Raw genomic sequence first — 13,866 nt, forward strand, 5'->3', positions numbered from 1 at the left:
GGCAAGGAAAGGGGTGGGGGTGGCGGAGTAGCGCGGAGTTCCACAGTTTAGATTTGTTCGGGAAGGTGAGTTGGCGCCGGGAGCAGAGGGTGGGCTGAGAATTTTGTCTTTGGTTTGATAGGCTGACGGGCAGCTCCGCCATAATGGCACATGTTGGGGTGTGGGCGGTGTGGTGGGTTGGGGGGGTGGGGGAGGGAGTGGTTGGTGGCGACAGAGGGGGGGGGGGGGATGCAGGGGGAACCCACATGAGGGCGGAGCTGATCTGAGTTTGGGATTTCCACAAGTCGGTTAATTCCATAAGGTTGATCTACACAAGTGGGTAATGAATGGGGGAACGAGCTTTATTTCTAAAGGCAAAATGAGTTCTATCGCTGAGAGAATGGACGTGAAGAATGGGCGAGGCGTGAGAGAGAAGATTTTACTTTAATGGAACCCAGCTGACTCAGAACCTGTGGACAATGTCAAGAGAGCAAAAGTACAGTAGTACATGCAGCTGCTAAGTGAAAGCAGATGTTATATTGATATATTTTGGGCAACAAGGGAAACATCTGGAATGACATGGTGCTTTATATCATAAATCTCTCCAAATTTCACAAGTTGGATTTATTACTGAGGAAAAGGTAGAAGGCAATAAAATATTAGCCGGTTATCCCTCTTAATCCCTGCCTAGTGCTCCCCGTTGAATTGCATGTGCGCAGGACTGGGTGCAGCTGTGACACCCACTGTAGTTGAATAACTTTCAGCCACTTGAAGTCAGCTGCTTCTTGTGACGAGATCCTTGTTCCATAGGGGCCTGTGCTTCGAGTGAGGCGTTCATAGTCAGCCGAGGAATGGGGCTGGGAAGAGGAGGGAATTACTGAAGGGAAAATGTGAGTTTCAATTTTCAGTGAGCTCACAAACCGGCTGAACGTTTACTCCAGGTGAGGGGGGGGGGGGGGGGGGGGGGGGGGGGCATCAAAGGTGAAGACAATGTTAAAGGGTGGAACCATAGAATTCCTACGGTGCAGAAGGAGGCCATTCAGCCCATTGTGTCTGCAACGGCCTTCCGAAAGAGCATCCTACCCAGGCCTACTCCTCCGCCCTATCCTCATAACCCCACCTACACTGCACGTCTTTGGACACCAAGGGACAATTTAGCACGGCCAATCCACCTAACCTGCACATCCTTGGACTGTGGGTGGAAGCCGGAAAACCCGGAGGAAACCCACGCAGACACGGGAAGAACGTGCAGACTCCACACGGACGGCCACATGAGGTTGGAATTGAACAAGGGTCTCTGAAGCTGTGAGGCGACAGTGCTAACCACTGTGCTACCGGTTGAAGAGAGCGAGAGTAAAGAAGAGATCAATCAGCGAGAAGCACCACACAAGAAACAGAGATAGGAGTAGACCAGGCGGATTATTCCACAGTCAGGCTGATGTTGGTCTTCAGCTCAATCTCCCTCCCCGCTCCCCATATCGCTTCATTCCCCGCGAGTCTATCCCGGCCTGAAAAGTATTAAACAATGGAGCACCCACAACCCTCTGGGGTAGAGAATTCCAAAGATTCACAACTTTGGAGGAGTACAAAGAACAAAGAAATGTACAGCACAGGAACAGGCCCTTCGGCCCTCCAAGCCCGTGACGACCATGCTGCCCAACTAAACTACAATCTTCTACACTTCCTGGGTCCGTATCCCTCTATTCCCATCCTATTCATGTATTTGTCAAGATGCCCCTTAAATGTCACTATCGTCCCTGCTTCCACCACCTCCTCCGGTAGTGAGTTCCAGGCACCCACTACCCTCTGCGTAAAAAACTTGCCTCGTACATCTACTCTAAACCTTGCCCCTCTCACCTTAAACCAATGCCCCCTAGTAATTGACCCCTCTACCCCGGGGAAAAGCCTCTGACTATCCACTCTGTCTATGCCCCTCATAATTTTGTAGACCTCTATCAGGTCGCCCCTCAACCTCCTTCGTTCCAGTGAGAACAAACCGAGTTTATTCAACCGCTCCTCATAGCTAATGCCCTCCATACCAGGCAACATCCTGGTAAATCTCTTCTGCACCCTCTCTAAAGCCTCCACATCCTTCTGGTGGTGTGGCGACCAGAATTGAACACTATACTCCAAGTGTGGCCTAACTAAGGTTCTATACAGCTGCAACATGACTTGCCAATTCTTATACTCAATGCCCCGGCCAATGAAGGCAAGCATGCCGTATGCCTTCTTGACTACCTTCTCCACCTGTGTTGCCCCTTTCAATGACCTGTGGACCTGTACTCCTAGATCTCTTTGACTTTCAATACTCTTGAGGGTTCTACCATTCACTGTATATTCCCTACCTGCATTAGACCTTCCAAAATGCATTACCTCACATTTGTCCTGATTAAACTCCATCTGCCATCTCTCCGCCCAAGTCTCCAAACAATTGATTTCTGAATGATCGGCCCTCTTATCCCGAGACTGTAGCCATGTGTTTGAGATGCCCCAGCCAGCAGAAACAGTCTCTCATCAACCACCAATCGAACACTTTTACAATCTTGTCGGTGTCAATGAGATCGCTGAGAGGATAAGTGAGTGTGAACTAATTTTAATGTAATTTAGTATTGCCTTTTAATGCAATGGAATGTGCCACGGTGATCAATTTTGGAATGGTGAAAGAGGTGGAAACTGGTTTGTCTCGCATTAAAACTCCGACCCCATTTCCTGTCCGTTAATGCTAAAAGTGTAAACCTGCAAAAACAACTTGCATTTATATAGCACCTAATAATAACACTACTCTTTATTATTGTCACAAGCAGGCTTACATTAACACTGCAGTGAAGTTACAGTGAAAAGCCCCTAGTCGCCACATTCCGGCGCCTGTTCGGGTACACAGAGGGAGAATTCAGAATGTCCAATTCACATAACAGCGCGTCTTTCGGGACTTGTGGGTGGAAACCAGAGCACCCGGAGGAAACCCACGCAGACACGGGGAGAACGTGCAGACTCCGCATGGACAGTGACCCAAGCTGAGAACCGACCCTGGGACCCTGGAGTGCCAACCACTGTGCTACCGTGTCGCCCTATGACATAGTACAATATCGCAAGCCACTCAGCAAGAGCATTGTCAAACAGAGTTTGACACCAAATCACGTGAAGTAAATACAAGGCCACACAATGAAAAGTGATGGGTATTAAGCAGTGCTAAAGGGAAGGGAGAGAGGGCAATGGCAAGGTTTAGGTTCATTTTAATATGTCAGCACCTGATTCTCCAGGCCCAGGTACGAACACCCACGCCTGGGAAACATGCCCTGTCGCCGTTTAACACGGGGGTCCACACAAACGGCACCTGGGGGGCTTTCCCAGGCCATCGGGTGATCGGGCTCTGGGCAGGGTGGTACTCTGCCACTCCCGCTGGCACTACCGTCATGCATGGGAGGCACTACCAGCGTGGCAGATTGGTAGTGCCAAAGTTCCCAGGTGCCATGTATCCTGTGCCAGGAAATCGGGCCCGGAGGTGCCCTGCCCTGAACAGGTGGGGTGAGGAGGGGCTCAAGGAGCCCCTAAGTGGTACGTTGGGGCAGTGCCAGTGTCTGGCGGCCACGGTGGAGTGTCCGAGGCGGGGGCCGAGAGATCTCTTGCTGCACTGACGAGCTACCATCTACAAGGACAAGAAGAGCCGATACCTGGGAACACCACCACCGAGACGGTCCCCTCCAAGTCACTCAGCCTGCTGACTTGGGAATAAATTGGCCGTTCCTTCACTGTCGCTGGGTCAAAATCCTGGAACTCCCTCCCTAATAACGCTGTGGATGGACCGACACCACGTGGTCTGCGGCGGTTCACCCCCACCTTCTCAAGGGCAATTAGGGATGGGCAATAAATGCTGGCCATCCAAGCCCACATCCCATAAAAATGAATTTTTAAAAAAAATCTGGACTGATATGTGGCTCTGGTCTCACATCAACATGGCTGACTCTTAACTGCCCTCTGAAGTGGTCCAACAAGACATTCAGTTTATATCAAACCCACAGCCAGTGGTTCAAGAAGAAGGCCCCAATGCCACCTTGTCAGGGTAACTAATGATGGGCAATAAATGCCAATGATGCCCACCCATCCTGTGGGAATTAATTAAAGGGAAGGATATTGTCCATTTGAATGGACAAGGGAAATCGCCCAGTGTAGGGTGGATGAGTGAAAGCTTTGGTTGTTGTGTGGTGGTGTCAACGAAAGGACACTGGGAGAGGAGATGGAGCAATTCAATGGGAGAACAAGAGATAGGAATGCTGACAGGAAAAAAAATTATATCGTCTGATTCAATGTTTCTATTTAATTAGAGACGCTTGGGACTTTAAGCTCTCACGACTGTGAATAATTTGCTTTATCAACTTCTCCATAATCTTTAAAAACTTCAATTACCTCGTCGGGGGATTTGCTGTTATTTTTGGGGTGAAGAAATTCTATCCATACGTGTATGGCCGAAATTTCACAATAGTAACAGATCATAAACCCCTGCTGGGCCTTTTGTAAGAGGATAAAGCGATCCCTGACATCGCCTCAGCTCAGATCGAACGCTGGGCATCCTTGTTCGCAGCCTACCAATACTGTCTTGAGCACTGCCCAGGAACATGCCCAGGAACACCCATTGCCAACCCTCAGAGTTGCTTCCCGCTGCCCACAGGCTTGGTCCCTCTGCTGGCATTGGGAGAGGTCATCACGACTTTGAGCTTCCTGGATACCTTGCCAGTATCCACGAAGCAGATTCAAGGGATCTCAGAAGGATCTCACACTGACAAAATCCCGCCATGTGATCCTCAGTGGCAAAATCCGAGGACACCCCCTGGATGACATGAAGCCCTCCCTTACTAAACGACATGACCGGAGTGTAGAAGATGACATCTTCCTCTGGGGAGCCCGGGAAGTCGTCCCCATCCAGGTCAGCGTCCAAGCATGACGGAATTACACAATGAGCACCTCGGGGTATCCAAGGGTATCACAAAGAGCTATGTCTGGTGGCCCGGACCCCTCACAGGCATCGAGAAACTGGCGAAGCCGTGCTCCTTGTGCCAGGAACACCAGAAACTCCCACCTTCGGCCTCTTTCCACCCATGCGAATGGCCGGAAAACCATGGGTACGGGTGCATATGGACTTTGCTGGCCTGTTTTTGGGACCGATGTTCCTTATTTTGGTCAATGCCCACTCAGAATGGTTAGGAGTACATCGCATGTCCTCCACAACATCTCATGCAACAATAGAAAAACTCTGGCAAAGTTTCCGTACCCATGGCATTCCAGAGGTCCTCGTATCCGATAATGGTCCCCCTTTACCAGTGGAGAACTTCAGGCATTCATGAAGCTGAACAGCATTAATGTCACCGTACCATCCATTGCCTAATGATCTGGCCGAATGGGAAGTTCAAACATTCAATACCGGAATGAAGTATCGGCCCCCTGCTGCCTGGATGCGGCATTGACCCGGTTCCGGTTTGATTATAGGACCACGCTGCCCACAATGACTACAGTCGCACCGGTGGAATTATTAATGGGATGAGGACTGCACACCAGGCTCAGCTGCTGTTTCCCAAATTAGGTGGAAGGTGGAGTCAAAGCAGGAGACCCAATAAAGGAACTACGACACCAGAAGACCCGAAACGATCTTCAGAACAGGAGATGCCATCTGTGTGCTTTGGAACTTTGCAAATGGCTCCCAGTGGATCCCAGGAGTCATGTTGGAAAAGACTGGTCCGGTTTCTTACGAAGTCAAAGTCCAGGGGAAGGTCGTGAAAAAACATCTGGACCACCTGAGAAGCAGGGAACCCACTCCAGCGGAGGAGATGGCCTTGACTCCACCCCCCCCCTCCACCCCCATTGTGGCAACCTCCGGCAAGGGGACTCAGCTTATGGGGGACCTGAGAGTCGTTCCCTCCGATGCTAAAGATTCGGAGTCCAAAATGGAGACGGAAGTGATTGATCCTGCACCGGACGTCAACACCAAAGACGGGCCTCCATCTGGGCCACTCAGCAAGGAAGCGACGATTCCTCAGTCCGCTTCATGACTGCCCGATCCGCCTGCACCTGCTGCCGACTCGAAGCCTTGTGTCAAGCGACGAAAGAGGCCTCATCGCCATGGATATGAGGGGGATAATTTGGACTTGAGTGGGAGGACCACGGGGGATCGCTGATTGACCTCCCAGGGGCTTGGTAAAATACGAGTTCCCATGGTGAGCAGGCGAAGACCCGCCTAGTGGGGCTTGAAAGCGGGACCTTTAAATGTCGCCCCCCCTCCCCGGACCGGCAGGTCTGGGCCAGGATGTTTGTTTTGTTTTCCGCAGAAGCGGCTTTATTTTCAGTTTAAAATAAACCGTTTGGCCTTTCACTCCGCCCCACCTGGAATTATTACCGATAGATTCCAGCAATTTTCCCGTTGCTGATTTCGGCTGATTAGCCTCTAGTTAGTTCCCTGTTTTCTCTCTCGCTCCTTTCTTGAATTTGCTGCATTTGCTACTTTACAATCCACTGGGACTATTTGAGAATCTCGTGACGGTCACAACCAATACTGCTGTTACCCCTGAGGCGGCCTGTTTCCAAACCCTAGGACACAGGCTGTCAACTCCAGCAGCGTTGTCAGTTTTAAATCTTAATTTCTCCAGTTATTCTGTTTTTATAAAGAGTGATAATATCCCCAAAGATCCTCCTTTCCCTAGACCCTTGTTTCCCCAATTTCCTCGTTTTTCTTAACATCTTCGACAAGAAAGCATTCAGAAAGTATTTGTTTAATGCCTTTGTCATTTCCTTTCCCCTGATCACGATTTCAACCGTCTCTGCCCGTAAAGCATTCTTCGCGAATCCCTTCCTTCGCACTTATTGATAGAAAAAAAGCTGACATCGCCAGATTTAAATTCCCGGTCACAGCGTGGTTCTCCCTTTCCTTCTTGATAGTTTGAAAGGGAATCCGAATGAATCAACATTAGCAAAGCGATCAGCTTGTTTCCGCGATGTTTCGTTGAACAAAGGTTTTAAGAAACCTCATACTTATCCTGTAACAAATCACTTCCATCAAGTAGCTGGAATCTCTGTGAGCTTTCGGAAAGTGGGAAGAACTGAATGGTAATATTCTGTGGTCCATCTAGTTCGTCGTTAAGGGGCTGGTTTAGCACAGGGCTAAATCGCTGGCTTTGAAAGCAGACCAAGGCAGGCCAGCAGCACGGTTCAATTCCTGTACCAGCCTCCCCGAACAGGCGCCGGAATGTGGCGACTAGGGGCTTTTCACAGTAACTTCATTTGAAGCCTACTTGTGACAATAAGCGATTTTCATTTCATTTCATTTTCATTTCTTCTACAGTCCTGGTTGTCAACTGATACAAGAATCACGGAGCTATTGGCTAAGCGGAGCGATTAAGCTTTATTAATTAGTCTACAACAGACCCAGACACATGGTGAGAAAGCCCCCAGTTGTGGAGAGCTTTGGGGAACAACAATCACCAGTTCTCCCAACATCGCCAAAAGTCATATCTCAAAATTACTCATAAACTGTATCCCAAAGTATTATGAAAGGTCACAAACTGAAAGGTTAACTCTCTTTCTCTCTCCACAGGTGTTGCCAGATCTGCTGAGTATTTCCAGCATTCCGTGTTCTGATTCCAAAATATTATGATCTGATTTGTTTTGAATGAATCTCGAGTGGCCGCTTCCACTATCTCCCCAAGGAGCCTGTGTTCACCATTTGTTCCCGCAGATTAATTTTGAACTTGGGTACAGACCAAGTTCTCGGGTTCTACTGCTCTGGACAAGATGGTACAGCCTGTAATAATTACAGGAGGAGAGTGAAAGGCTACACTGATTTATTTTAAACTGAATTTAAAGCCACTATCACGGCTCACAAACCAAACCTCCCAGGCCAAGACTATCGGGAACCACCGGCCCGGGTCTGGGAGCTGCATTTAAAGGTCAGAGAGATCTAGGTGTACAGGTCCACAGGTCACTGAAAGGGGCAACACAGGTGGAGAAGGTAGTCAAGAAGGCATACGGCATGCTTGCCTTCATTGGCCGGGGCATTGAGTATAAAAATTGGCAAGTCATGTTGCAGCTGGAGAGAACCTTAGTTAGGCCACACTTGGAGTATAGTGTTCAATTCTGGTCGCCACACTCCCAGAAGGATGTGGAGGCTTTAGAGAGGGTGCAGAAGAGATTTACCAGGATGTTGCCTGGTATGGAGGGCATTAACTGTGAGGAGAGTTTGAATAAACTTGGTTTGTTCTCACAGGAACGAAGGAGCTTGAGGGGCGAACTGATAGAGGTCTACAGAATTATGAGGGACATAGACAGAGTGGATAGTCAGAGACTTTTTCCCAGGGTAGAGGGGTCAATTATTAGGAGGCATAGGTTTAAGGTGTGAGGGACAAGGTTTAGAGGAGATGTACGAGGCAAGTTTTTTACACAGAGGGTAGTGGGTGTCTGGAACTCGCTGCCGGAGGAGGTGGTGGAAGCAGGGACGATAGTGACGTTTAAGGGGCATCTTGACAAATACATGAATAGGATGGGAATAGAGGGATACCGACCCCGGAAGTGTAGAAGATTTTAGTTTAGCCGGGCAGGATGGTCGGCGCAGGCTTGGAGGGCCGAAGGACCTGTTACTGTGCTGGACTTTTCTTTGTTCTTTGTCCCACTAGCCTTGCACTGCAATCAAGTTACTGTGAAAAGCCCCTAGGCGCCACACTCTGGCCCCTGTTCAGGTACACTGAGGGAGAATTCAGAATGTCCAAATTACCTAACAAGCATGTCGTTCGGGACTTGTGGGAGGAAACCGGAGCACCCGGAGGAAACCCACGCAGACACGGAGAGAACGTGCAGACTCCGCACAGATAGTGACCCAAGCCGGGAATCAAACCTGGGACCCTGGAGCTGTGAAGCAACAGCATCTGTGGAGCGAGAAATAAAACTATATTTTCAGGACTGGAAAATGTTGGACATTTAATAATTCATGAACAACTACGGAGGCAGCAGTGTACTGGCCAGTGTTTCCCAATCAGCATCATTAAAGAAAATTAGGCGATCTGGTCATTACTAAAATGGGCGGCACTGTGGCATCGAGGTTAGCACTGCTGCCTCATGGCGCCAGAGACCCGGGTTCAACTCCAGCCTTGGGTGACAGTGGAGTTTGCGCTTTCTCCCCGTGTCTGCGTGGGATTCCTCCGGGTTCTTTGGTTTCCTTCCACAGTGCAGGCTAGGTGGATTGGCCATGCTAAATTTCCCCTTAGTGCCCAAAGATGTGTAGGTTAGGTGGCGTTAGGGGGATAGGGCAAGGGGGGGAGGGGTGGTTAGGCTAGAGAGTGTCGGTACAGACTTGATGGGTGAATGGCCTCCTCCTGCACTGTAGGAATTCTGTGGTTCTATAACAGCACTGTTTGTGGGAGCCTGCTGTGCACAAATAGCCACATTTCCCTACATTGCAGCAGTGACTAAGAAAGGCAAATATCTATTTTCTTTGGAGACGGGGAATAGAGTCAGTAATAGAGGAGGAGAGGCTGTCTTTACTAAGACCGAGAGGTGAGATGTGGGGTAGAGAAGTTCACAAATATACACGCCAAGTACTTCCACTGGCTGGTGAGTCAGAAACTAGAGGGCACAAATTTACGGATTTACGATCACCACCAAACAAGCACAGGGAGGGGTCAGCGGAAATGTTTTACACAAGAGGGCTCTTCCTACATTAACACAGCGACGACACTTCAAAAGCGCTTCATTGACTGTAAAGTACTTTGGGAAGTTCAGAGGTCGTGAAAGGCGCTGTATAAATACAAGTTCTTTTTCTCTTTGTGTAGAACGTCTTACCAGTAACAGTTCTGGAGGCTGACTCACCAGTAGCTTTTAAAAAGGGGAATTAATGAAGTTTATGAGAGGACGAGGGAAGGGGATTCTATTTCAGAGAGATGGTAGAGGCTGAATTGAACCCTGGTGTATTGGGAGACTCTCTGGTCCCATGAGGATTGATGAAACGGGGTTCTCAACTTTCTTTGGCATTGGCTGACTGGGCGGCTCACCCTCCGCACACACATCAGCCATGTGATTTGGTGCTCGGTTGTCCTAGAATCTCCAGGGAGGAAAGATTAATCTTCTCAACTGGGAGAAACATTACAGGTGGTGTTTAAATGAATTGTGCCTTGAAAACATCTTCTTTGAAAACATTCTTTTGCTCATTATAAGGTAAGTCCCGGGAGTCCATGGGGAGGAGGTGGGGAAAGACTCTTCGAACTAACAAATCAAGACAATCAAGAATCCAATTAGCTGCGAATGTAGGGCAACGTGAGTGTGGATAGATTGGATGGCCAATGGCAGGAGCCTGGAGAAAGGATAGTTGGAGGCAAAAAGTCACAGGAACAGGAGGAGGTCATTCAGCTCCTTGAGTCTGTTCCACCATCCAATTCGATCGTGGCTAATCTGTATCCTAGTTCCATTTGCTCAACTTGCCTCTAAATTCCATTTTTACTCTTGCTTAAATTGAACTCGAGCCTCAACAGCTTTTTATATATATTCCATTTTTACAAATGACATAAATCCTCGGGATTGGTACAGCACAGCATAAATGCCTCAGTGGACATGGACACAGAAAAAGATAAGAGAACAACAACACAATTGGTTCAGCTTAACCATTAAACTTGGTGCTTCTGTATGAATTTGCGGATAGAATTAGAAAATGAGGGAGAAGGCCATGAACACATGGTGAAATGGTGCACACCTTCACAGGTAGCGATTGCTCATATAGCCAATGAAAATATGGGATAATATCTTTGCATTATGTTTGGACGCACAACAAAACATATCTCCCCAACTCCAGTCATACCAGAGGCATCAGTAACACATTATGACCTTGTTTTCTCAGATATTAGACCTGTCTTTGCAGGACCCCATCAACGATTCTTTAGCCCCAAAATAACAAGAAAAAAACGAAATAAAACATTGCGAAGACATTAGTTCTAAAAGGACATTTTGCATATAAACACCAGATGCAAGAAATACCCAAAATCAAGCATAGTACACAGCGATCATCATCAAACACATTTATACAGGGAAGACCAGCAAACATTCTTACATTTTGTTCAGATTCACTGTGGTCGGCATCTCCCATTACACAGACAATGACAGGTTAAAAAGACACAGTAAGAAGTCTTACAACACCAGGTTAAAGTCCAACAGGTTTTTTTGGAATCACTAGCTTTCAAAGCGCAGCTCCTTCATCAGGTGAATGAAGAGGTAGGTTTTATAAACAAATTCAATGATGCAACATGATACTTTGAATGTGAGTCTTTGCAGGTAATTAAGTCTTTACAGGTCCAGACGGTGCGACTTGAGAGAGGGTATCATCTTGCATCGTTGAATTTATAAGACTATTTAGTCAGACTAACAGTTCAGCATGTTTACAATATTCATCAGGCAGAGCCCCATCCTTAGGGCCAATTAGGTAGCAGCCCCACCTGCCGACTAAATAAGCAGAACACAGCGTGAGAGGCTTCTTCTATCATGGATCCAGCCAATACCTGCTTTTCTCACCTTGAGCTTTGGTTGCTGCTAGTGAGCAGAGCTGTCCAGAGCTCCCTCATTCTGCTTGGCTGCTCTCCAACTTCAAAAGTTAGGACAATGGAAAACAAACAGAACTTGCATTTTGATAGCACCAATGACCCAAAGCGCTACACAACCATTGAAACACCTTTTGAACTGTAATCACTGTTGTAATGTAGGGAAATATGGCAGCCAATTTGCGCACAGCAAGATTCCACAAACAACAACATGACAATCGGCAAATTATCTGTTCTTAATGCTGCTGGTTATTGGATAAATGTTAACCCAGGATAAATATTGTCCCAGATAAATATTGTCTCAGGTAAATATTGTCTCAGGGTAAATATTGTCTCAGAGTAAATATTGTCTCAGGTAAATATTGTCTCAGGGTAAATATTGTCTCAGATAAATATTGTCTCAGGGTAAATATTGTCTCAGGTAAATATTGTCTCAGGTAAATATTGTCTCAGGCAAATATTGTCTCAGGTAAATATTGTCTCAGGGTAAATATTGTCTCAGGATAAATATTGTCTCAAGGTAAATATTGTCTCAGGGTAAATATTGTCTCAGGATAAATATTGTCTCAAGGTAAATATTGTCTCAGGTAATTATTGTCTCAGGGTAAATATTGTCTCAGGTAAATATTGTCTCAGGGTAAATATTGTCTCAGGTAAATAGTGTCTCAGGTAAATATTGACTCAGGATACCAGGGAGAACTTTCCATTCTTCTTTGATATCTTGGCCATGGGATATTTTACCTGCTGTTGAAACGGCAGCCAAAGCCTCGATCTAACGTCTCAACTGACGGGTATGATGTTAGATGTGAACAAAAATGAGTAGGATCGGAAGGTGAAGGTGAATTAAACAAGGTGCCTTTTTTCTATTCTGTGTTTCAGAGGACAGAGGCCTCTGGGTTGGAGCTGGCCTGGAAAATCTGCAGTTGAAGGTAGCACAAAATCAGCATCGTACAAGTCGGAGGAACCCGGGGGAAGGATGGTGAATATAAGGGAGTGCGATGGATCGGAGAGAGATCAATACTGTAAAACATTCACATTGATGGGAGCCAGAGCTAACGACACGGGCTATTACCGCTGCTTTTATCATTACATTGAGCTGATTGTTGATGGAGTTACAGCGACCAGTGTGTACGTCTTCGTAAAAGGTAAGGTGATGAATAATTATTAATGCCAGGTTTTCCTTTCATTTGTTCCTGGATGTTGCCAATATTCTGAAGACCGGCATTTGTTGCCCATGAGAAGATGGTGGTGGGCTGCCTCCTTGAACCGCTGCAGTCCATGTGGTGGTAGATGCATCCACAGTGCTGTTAGGGAGGGAGTTCAAGAATTTTGACCCAGCGACTATGAAGAAACGGCTGATATATTTCTTAGTCAGGATGGTGAATGACTTGGCGGGGAACTTGCAGGTGATGATGTTCCCATGTGTCTGCTGCCCTTGTCCTTCGAGGTGGTGGAGGTTACGGGTTTGGGGGGTGCTGTTGAAGGAGCTGTGTGGAATTGCTGATAGTACATATTTACTGACACTGTGTGTTGGTGGCGGTGGAAGTGAATGTTGAAGGTGATGGATAGGGTGCCGATGAAGTGAACTGCTTTGTCCTGGATGGTGTCAAGCTTCATAAGCATTGTTGGAGCTGTACAGGTCCAGTCAAGTGGAGAGTATTCCACTCCTGATTTTTGCCTTATGGATAGGCTTTGTGGAGTCAGGAGGTGAATTACTTGATGCAGAATTCCCTCTAACCTGCTGTTGCAGCCTCACTATTTCTACGGCTGGTTCAGTTAAGTTTCTGATTAGCGATAAACCCAGGATGTTGATGATGGGAAATTCAGCGATGATAGTGCTGCTGAATGTAGATGGGATGATGATCAATTATTACTGAGTAGTGTCGTCATACCTGGAATGGTGATGCATGATTATTACTGTGAGGTGGCAATTATTACTATGATGTTCTACACCAACTGTTGTATGAACCAAAGAAGTAGGAATTGGACCTTATTGTGTCTAAAGGTGCAAACAGGACTAACCAAGGCCAGGATTGGGAACCAACCTCCTGTTCCCAAAGGATAGTCACCCAACCCAACTTTGGGCCTAACTATTTTTCAATCATCCCTGGCAACCGAATAAAACGGGGATTGGGTGCCTTAGACAGATAAGCGAGACCTGATTCAGGCCTCACTGACAGAAATCGGAGTGTCATTAACGTCTGTCAAGGAATTGAAGGCAGGGCCAGGACTTGCAGGATGTAATAAGTTCTTTCCTACAACTGGCGGAGCTTCCCAGAAAATCTAAGATCATCACCCAACCATTTGAACAATGCCTTGTTTTCATCTT

The 13,866-nt window shown here is 47.3% G+C and overlaps 2 protein-coding genes across 2 annotated transcripts in view; both read left to right on the forward strand.

Annotated features, from left to right (window-relative positions):
• LOC140427132 (F-BAR and double SH3 domains protein 2-like) overlaps positions 1-13,866 on the forward strand; it is a 755,925-nt gene that overhangs the window by 558,293 nt on the left and 183,766 nt on the right. The window lies entirely within an intron of this gene.
• The window catches only part of LOC140427406 (vascular endothelial growth factor receptor 3-like), a 447,221-nt gene that overhangs the window by 396,151 nt on the left and 37,204 nt on the right, over positions 1-13,866 (forward strand). The window contains exon 3 of the mRNA XM_072512941.1: positions 12,417-12,682. Coding sequence (XP_072369042.1) covers positions 12,417-12,682 — 266 coding nt within the window. The remainder of the gene's footprint in view (positions 1-12,416; positions 12,683-13,866) is intronic.

This window comes from Scyliorhinus torazame, chromosome 7, assembly GCF_047496885.1.
Source record: "Scyliorhinus torazame isolate Kashiwa2021f chromosome 7, sScyTor2.1, whole genome shotgun sequence".
NCBI classification, from domain to species: domain Eukaryota; kingdom Metazoa; phylum Chordata; class Chondrichthyes; order Carcharhiniformes; family Scyliorhinidae; genus Scyliorhinus; species Scyliorhinus torazame.